General features: G+C 40.5%; 2 protein-coding genes across 2 annotated transcripts; one reads left to right on the top strand and one right to left on the bottom strand.

Moving 5' to 3' along the window:
• The first annotated feature begins 1,454 nt into the window (after positions 1-1,454).
• Positions 1,455-4,236, top strand: LOC141822209 (uncharacterized). Its single transcript, XM_074709646.1, has 6 exons — positions 1,455-1,739; positions 1,994-2,116; positions 2,856-3,035; positions 3,114-3,195; positions 3,685-3,749; positions 3,831-4,236. The coding sequence occupies exons 1-6, from the start codon at positions 1,455-1,457 to the stop codon at positions 4,113-4,115; spliced, it is 1,020 nt and encodes a 339-aa protein (XP_074565747.1). The 3' UTR covers positions 4,116-4,236.
• A 276-nt stretch (positions 4,237-4,512) lies between these two features.
• LOC141816106 (uncharacterized) lies at positions 4,513-5,873 on the bottom strand. Its single transcript, XM_074703944.1, has 5 exons — positions 5,681-5,873; positions 5,482-5,587; positions 5,235-5,334; positions 4,807-4,895; positions 4,513-4,699 (listed from the first exon to the last, which is right to left on the bottom strand). The coding sequence occupies exons 1-5, from the start codon at positions 5,871-5,873 to the stop codon at positions 4,513-4,515; spliced, it is 675 nt and encodes a 224-aa protein (XP_074560045.1).
• Between the last annotated feature and the right edge of the window lie 2,571 nt (positions 5,874-8,444).

Here is an 8,444-nt window from a genome sequence, read left to right as displayed (position 1 = left end):
ATGGATTCTGAATGGAAGGTTTGATTGGTCACAGATTCGTAGTGTGGCCACTGTTCCTCAAGAAGCAAAGACAGTTCAGCTAGGGCTTTAGCCTTTATGTCAACATCTTGAGCACATAAATCACGCAAGATGCTGACATTGTCCATTTGCCACATCCTGGCATGAACAATTTTGATAGTCGCGATCTAATTGTGTTTGGTGAGTGAAGATCTGAGAGATATTAGGGAAGAAATTAGTGTTTTGAAGATTCAGAGAATTTTGATCTTAAGATTGATGGATAGTTGTTCCTGTTGAGATCCATTTCTAGATGCGCAAACTTTTCTCAGCACCACACTTAGGCGAATTTGAACAGAAAAGGGAACGTGGAGCTTCTGGAACTTGTACTTACAAGAACCGTGAGAAGGAAGGTCAGGGGTTGTCCTGACACGACCATTCCGATGCTTAAGTCAGTGGATGAAGGAGGAGGAAAGAGAAAGCTAGAAAGAGTAGCGAGAGTAATGAGATTGCATACCTCCCTTTAGTACAAAACCAACCTTTTATATAAGTCTAGGACGTCATGTCACATCACGGATATGACCGGAGTCTCATCATCATTATGAATGTGTCAGAGGGCATGGTATACTCAGAGCATATATCCCCTCGTTGACTTGTATTTGAGAGGTCATGTTTGCACATTTGTCAGAGTATTGCCATGATGGGTTGTAGAGATGGCAGGGGGACATTCACAGCCGTATGATGGGGGAGTGGTGTTTGGAAAAGGAGAAAAGTCCATATTGGGCCAGGGTGGAATCGGGGAGCCGGCATGTCTTACGTCTGAGTGGGTTGACTCGGCTCGGTCAGGGAAGCTGCTTTGAGGATCCGAACCGGCTCGGGAAGTGATGTTCGTATGAAGCCGAATTGGCTTGAAAGGGGCATGTTTCCTTGCGAATCCGACTCGATCCCCGCATCGACTTGATGGGTTCGACGAGGGGATTAGGCTCCAGGCGCTCGAGAGGATGAGACTTGATCCGGCCTTGCGTGAGGATGAGGAGTCGGCTCGGTTGATTCGAGAGTGGAGAACCCTATTGAGAGGATTCGGACTTGTTGCGGGGGACTTCCATCAAGTCCTGACCCGATTCCCTCGACTCGACCTGCAAGACTTGACTCGGGGTTGAGGTGTCGGAGGATTCGGCTCGATTCGGGCTCTATGACTCGTGTTGTTGAGCCCGATAGTCGCTCTCAGACTTGACTAACCGTGACCTACTCCTTACTATCATAACAATAGTGATTCAATTATGATCCAATTCGACGTTGGTTAGGTCGAACCATATAGCAATGACTCCCCAGATCGAAGAGCTTGGTTAGGTCGACGAAGTCGACTAGAAATTGTAGATTTCCGGTTATGATTTGTGGTTTGAGTTCGAGGATCGGGAAGAGGGACCAGTTTGAGTTCGGGATAGAGAAGGGGAGAGGCGATGGCGGGGCTGTTGGCGTGGGCGGCGGACGTGGTGGGAGGGAGCGGGCAGGGGGACGGCGGAGTGGAGGCGGGGATCCCTGTGGTGTTCACCGCGGAGCAGCAGGGGTATGCGGCGGAGCTTGACGCCAAGGCGGCGGCGCTGAGGCGGTCGATCCAGGACCTGCGGCTCAGGATCCCTCCCGCACACATCTCCCAGCGCCTCCCAGATCTCCATGCCCACTCCCTCGCCTCCAACGCCGCCCTCACCCTCCAATTGAACGCCCACTCCACCACCCGAGAACAGGTCTCTTCTTCTTCTTCTTCCTCCGTTGCAGACACATTTTGATCCCCTGTTTGCGTACACCAATCTCTGCGATCTTACCAGATAATCCCAATACAATAGTTACCAAATAGTAAATTTTTCGAAATCTGTAGGAAGATGTGGAGACAGATCCTGCACATTTATACTTGTTGCTATAGCTGTTCTTATCGTTTTGAGACGATCAACCTTCTGATTGTTGTTTCCCTCTTCAAATCATTCTTTTGCACAATCTCTAGGCACAACTTCGGGAGATGACCCTTCAGGAAGAAAATGATGCATATGAAAAGGCAATATCTAATTGCCAAAAGAAGATCCAGGATAAATTGCAGGAGACTAGCCGTCTACAAAGTAAACTCAAGGTTCTTTGTTCTTCCCTACTTTTCTGTAAAACAGTTCTTATTTCTGTGATATGGAAGTAGCTAGAGCATGCACAATTCATGGTCATACTGTTTCTTTTCCTTCATCCTTTTTCGTAGATCTCATTCTTGGCCAAATTATTTGGGATGCTTATGTACTTTAAAATCACATTCAGTGAACAAAAACAGTTCTAATCTCTAATGATAGACAGTATTAGTTGTGTCTTTAAAGACTTCCTAAGAACTGATCTGATTCTGTAGTGCTTAGCTATCAAACTAGTTGGAAGCTATAGAATGTGTTATTGCTTTCAAACTAGCACATTTATACTACATTTCTATTAATTTCTTCTTTGTTTTACTAGGATTCATGTCTGCAATATCCAGGTTGAAGATTGTACACTTATGGGAATGTGGAAGATTTGTTTACACAATCTATATTAGATTTGATCCTACCTGAAACACAATTAAGATAGAGAACTCAAATATCATCAATATATAAATGGATTGGCACGCGAATTGACTCGCTATGAAGATGATTGATTTTAAAAACATATTAATAAGTTTTATATCATGTAGTTTAATTTTTTAGAAAGTTAGTCAATTTTACACCTTATAAAATTATTCTATACCACAAAAATATGTTTCCAGAACCATCTAACATTAAGATTACTATCTTAGTTGTTATCTGCACTAAATTTACTTGAGCCTGTGAAGCAACAGTCGTTAACTCATACTTTAACAGGAAATGGAGTTAGTAGAGCAGGATCTGAAAGCTGAGATGGAAAAAACATTAGTTTCCAAGGATAAGAACCGACATGATACCTTGTCAGCTGATTCCATTAGGCAAGAAAAGTTTCAGCTTGAAAGAGAATCATCAGAAAACTTTAAGCTAAATGACCTAGAGGAGAAGAAAAGGGAGTTGGTAAGTTTCAGTTGTCTTTTGATAGAGCCTAAATGACATAATTACCGAGTATTTTATACTATTTACTTATTCTGGAAGGCTTCAATGGAAGTGACAATCCAGAGATTGGAGAGTGAATGGGCGTTGGTTCAGCAAGAATCTTCAAAGAAGCCTACTTCAGGTACTTCCAGTCACAAGAATACTAAAGAATGTTCAGAGATATGTCTTTTTCAATGTCTTTCTATGCCTTTAAGCTAATTATTGGGAAACATTATTCGATGTTTCTAATTCTATGCCTTTAAGCTAATGACTTTTGGAAAGTAAGGTTAAGTATCATATCTTTTATGATTTTTGTAGAGGCTTTTTGCAGACTCCATTCAATAAAGCAAGATGAACCTCCAAAATACAAATTTGAAAATTTAATTTTAACCAAAAATATGAACTCTGAGTTTGCCACTGCTCACATTAGACATTCATGATTTGATATGTGAGCCAAACTAAGCTTTTTTGTATTAGATTTACTGCCTATAGCTAAAAACTATGTTCAAGTGTGGAAAGCTTCATATTTGATTTCTCATATTTCCATGTTATTGGCATTTCTCATGATTCTTAATCTTTCTTTGGTCATAGTAATCAAATATATATGCAAAGATGATTCTTTTGTCTGCAGCTCAAAGAGAGAAGGTACTGGAGAAGCAACTCCACAGCATAATCGAACAATTGACTTCAAAGCAGGTTCCTTCTAGCTTCTAGTTTCCAAGAGACATTGTTTGATTATCGTACCCATTACCGTTTTTCCCATCCCTTCTGTTGTAGGTTCAAGCAGAAGGATTATTAACTGAGATACAAACTAAAGAGAAAGAGCTGGAGAGATTGAATTCACTGAAGAGGAAGATAGATAACGAAAGTGCAGATTTCAATTCCGCAAGGAACCGTTTCGGAAAGAACTTGTTAGGTTCTGAACCTACAATGGACTATCCATTTGAGTCTCATAGAAGGCCACGAGCCGAAAGCCAGCAAAAGCTAATGATTCTAAGATCTGCTTTCATTTTGTACATATTGGCCCTTCAAATCATCGTCTTTATTAAGATTGCATCATGAATTACCTTGACTGATCGTTGGCTGGAGACTACTATGTATTTTGCTGTCATGACCACATCAATGCACTCAGATATATAATCTTTTACCTTACTGTTACAGCCTAAAAATGCAATTTCATCAAGATTTATTCTCATATTTCATTCTGTTCAGAGTGTTAATGTGGTCTTTTTTTTTGAGTTTTTGCAGGTGTTATCAGGATCATAAAGTTATTAAAAGATGTAATGATTAAAGAGATCGACCAAAACAAGGTCAAGAAAGATTCAAACATCCTCAGCAATTGCAAGAAACGAAAGAAACCTACTACCACTAATATTGACATCTTTGTTTGCACTGGCAAAGTGCTACGAGAAGACAAAATTATTTCCATTGAGGAAATGCTTTGGTTGGTGATTTCTCTCTAAACTTTTGTTACCTGAGTTGTCCTCAGCTTCGAGTAGCGAAACCGTCCGCGAAATAGACAAAGACGACGCAACTTCAGTTCTACTGATCCAATCCGGCCAAAACTCTGATTGCTCTTGTCTACCAATGGACTAGAACCAACTCCCTCACAATCTTCCCCCTGAACTTTTGAACCTGTTGGTGACCTTCAGCCAGAGAAGATAAACAATAATCAAGGTTAGCAACGGACGATATTTGTTTCATTGCTCGCGAAATCAACAACCATGAAGAAGTATGACTTCTAGAGCCTCACATTCGCTGTCGGTCCAGTTCAGCTTTAGCATTGCTTGATTTCCTCTTGTTTGATCCTTGATTGAGAGAAAGATGTCTCATAAAATGCAGCTGCATCAAAAGGAAACAATTCTATTTCAGCCAAGAATTTAGAGCTTGCATTTAATGATATGAAGATAGTCAGCGTCGATCTTTAGAGGAGCAATGAGAAATTAATGCTGTGTGTCCACAGAATACAAATCCAATAGTGAAGAAGCAGAGGATGGCGTTGAAGTGCTTTGTCCATGAAAATGATGATTTGCAGTAGCGAAGAGATTACGTAAAATGAGAGATTGTTGTCATCGGGAATTCAACGAGAATGAAGAGGATGAGACTTGCAGTAACGATGAACAAGCATTCGTAAAATGCATTTACAGATGAAGGAAAGCGAGAACAGGTTTTGGTGAGGACCTGATCTCCATCGTTGATTCGGAAGTTCTTCAAACGCGTCTTGTCTTCTGTTAGCTTGTGTTCTTTGTAGCATAAGCAAAAATGACCCCAAACATGAGACCTGCCATTAGGACTGGATTAAGCGAACCCTAGTTTTGAAAACGCAGCACTTGGAAACGATAGTAAACATAAAGGAACCATCTTGGGGGTTATTTGCTGAAAGAACCCTAGTTTTGGGGGAAAAAAAAGATGAACCGATTCCATTTACCAAGAAATAGAACCTTTCCCATCCTCGGGGTCGTGCAACTCGCGAAAGAGATCCTCCACTGCATCCTTGAGATCCCTAACCGACGCCGTCCTCGCGACTCGCACATCTGCCCACAATGCATGCGCAAACACAGACAAATCGTCGACAAATCCGAAAGAAAAAGGGGAGGAGGGCAGAAAACGGGAGGGAAGGGGAGTACCGAAGGAGGATCCGTCCAGTCTGAGGACGGAGAGGTGGAGGATTCGATCGGAGGGAAGGCGGAAATAGGACGAACTGCTTCTCTGACGGGATCCGACGCCGACGTCGGATGAGGGGGAGGAGCGGCCACCGGCAAAGGCGGGCTGCGAGAGGGACCGCAGCAGCTTCACGTAACATGAGACGTCTCTTGGCATCGCACGGCAATCGCCAGGGTTGCGCCGATCTTTTCCTTCGCCGGCGACTCGTCGTCTTCTTCGGCGAGCGAGCGATCGTTATGTTTTCCGAGGCATTCGCCAGTTCAAATTTAAATAAATAAATAAATAAATTTTCAGAAAATAAAAAATAAAATAGAGGGAATGTTTCTCCTTTCAAATGACTAAATTGCCCTTATTCAATAAGAAAAAAACTAAATGTCAATTTTTTAAAATAGTTTTTTAAACGTTAAATACGCAAAAATAATTCAAAATATTTTATTTGACACGACAATGTCAACGTATTATTTCCACCCGTTAGAGCCGAGTCATGCCGCGGACACCGCCGCAATCCTCCGCCGCCGGCGCCGCCTTCCCCTCTTCCGGAGTTCTCGTCGGATTCCTCCGGAGAAGCAGATCGACCTATTTCCGCCTCCCCACCGACCCACCTTGATTTTTTCTTTTGGTTAACTTGGTCGATCAAGTTTGGATTTTGTGCGGATGTGGAGGTCGATAGGATGGCCTCCGTTAGGGAACTCAAGGACGCAGTCGAGGATCTCTTCGGACAGTTCTTACGAGGAAGGAAGCGACGCCGTTCCCTGGTATGTTCGATCGATTGACTGACTGGTTTCCTAGGGTTCCAGGTTCCTTGGTTGTATTAAAGATGGATCTTTTATGCTCCTTGTTTTCCATATCGTAATTTAGAGCTTTTGTGTTCCTTTTGGCTATGACCGGCCCCAATTATCCTGGGATGGACACGACGGATGACAATGCTTGTTTACGAACTTTTGGGATCAATGAAAGAGATCAGGTCTGCACTGCAACTGGTTGTTCATTAGTTTGTTCGTATAAACGTTTGCCTCATTGTGAATGTGCACCTCATTCAAGTGCTTCACTACTTGTTCAATTCATAGTTCAACTGAGCATCTTATCACTTCAGTGTTTTCCTCTGGATTTGAAACAAACAACAATTTAACTAATGTAGACTATCTAGGTGTCATTAGTTGTTCCAAGTTCTAAATACTTGCTGAACTGGAAACATTCAGTAAATCTAAATACAGAATGCTGAAAATTGTTGGAGTGATTGTAATCTATACTAGTCAAAAGGAAAAAAAAAAATCCGCAACTTAGGCATGAGACTGAGTTTTTGCTACAACTACTCTCGATTAGCACCAACATACAAACTCAAGGGGGAAATGGAAGAGTTCTATTAAGTTTGCTAGGTGTTAGTGTTTACTTATATAAGGAAGAAGCCAATTTTGATTTACGGAACTCCTACATATACTTAAATTCCATCAAACCATGAGAATATTTCGAAGGAGTGTTATATAATTGCTTGATTGAGGTCATTTACTTATTGAAATTTCAATATTTCTTTGACAGATTAGTCTATCTGCTGTGCTCAGTACTCAGATATCTCATCATTCTAATCTACCTAATGGAATGATTTTTCAACCTCTCCACTATGAAATTTTTCCGTTGTTCTCAGTTAGATTCTAAAACCATTATTTCATGTGAGGACCTTTGTCTCAATTTAAAATACCTATGAATTATTAGTAATACAATCTCTTAGTTGTTTCACTGAATATCTGTTGTTGTTTCATGTGAGCACCTTCATGTCGATCTGTTGTTGTTTCACTGACTATGCAAGACTTCCTTACTTCTTGGTTGCTTTTGAGAAGATATATATATGCATCTCTTAGTTATTATGTCTCAATATTCAGTAATTACTAACTGGATTGCTTCTGTAATCGATCGGTTCATCAAATGGGTGTTGTTATTATATAAGCTGTGCTCAGTTATGTTGGCCTTAATGTAGCTGTTTTTCTTTTACCCTTTCTTCTTCTTGTGCAGCTCCATTTTATCAGGCACGTTTCTCCTAATCAAGAATCAACAAAGAAAAGGAGAAATAGGAGAACAATATCAACGAACCAACACAGGATGTGAGGCTCTACAAACTATATTATTGTTTGCGCATATTCTTCATTTCTATTGAATTTGCAAAGCTTTCCACTTCCTTTTTTATTTTCCAGACCTGAAAATTTATCTTTAATTAATTTCCTCCCCTTGAATTCACAAGCTGGTTCAAAAGTACATGTTAAAAATGAGGAGAAACACAAGAATAGAGATTGTGGTAGAGTTGGTTCTAGTCTATCTTTAACTTAGCACAATGAAGATTCTGACAGTCGATGGCCTTCTTACCCAAGACTGAGAAAGTCACAAGATAAAGTCAGAAAAAATTAGCAGAAATCACTAGATAGAGTTGTATCATAGGCGACACCAAATTTATACAAGTTGTTAATTTCCTCAATGGAAATAACTTTGATGTAAAACAATATAGTTGGGCAATTTTAGAATTTTTTTTTCACTAAATTTCTGTGCATGTCCTTCATGATCTTAGTAGAATTTATGCAAACACATTTGCCCATTAATTGAAAATATTCCTGAATTCGTTTATGATAATTAACTAACAACTAATCATAATTAAAATGTTTAGTAAGATCTTGTTAATGGTCCTTTAAGAACCAGAAGGTGGAGTAACATACAATATGAAATGGAGAATTAATTCCTTAT

Source organism: Curcuma longa, chromosome 2 (genome assembly GCF_044706935.1).
Source record: "Curcuma longa cultivar G26 ecotype Majalengka, Jawa Barat chromosome 2, ITB_CL_G26_1.1, whole genome shotgun sequence".
Taxonomy (NCBI): Eukaryota; Viridiplantae; Streptophyta; class Magnoliopsida; order Zingiberales; family Zingiberaceae; genus Curcuma; species Curcuma longa.
Note: the sequence above shows the minus strand (reverse complement) of the source record. Positions and strands in the feature narration are given on the sequence as shown.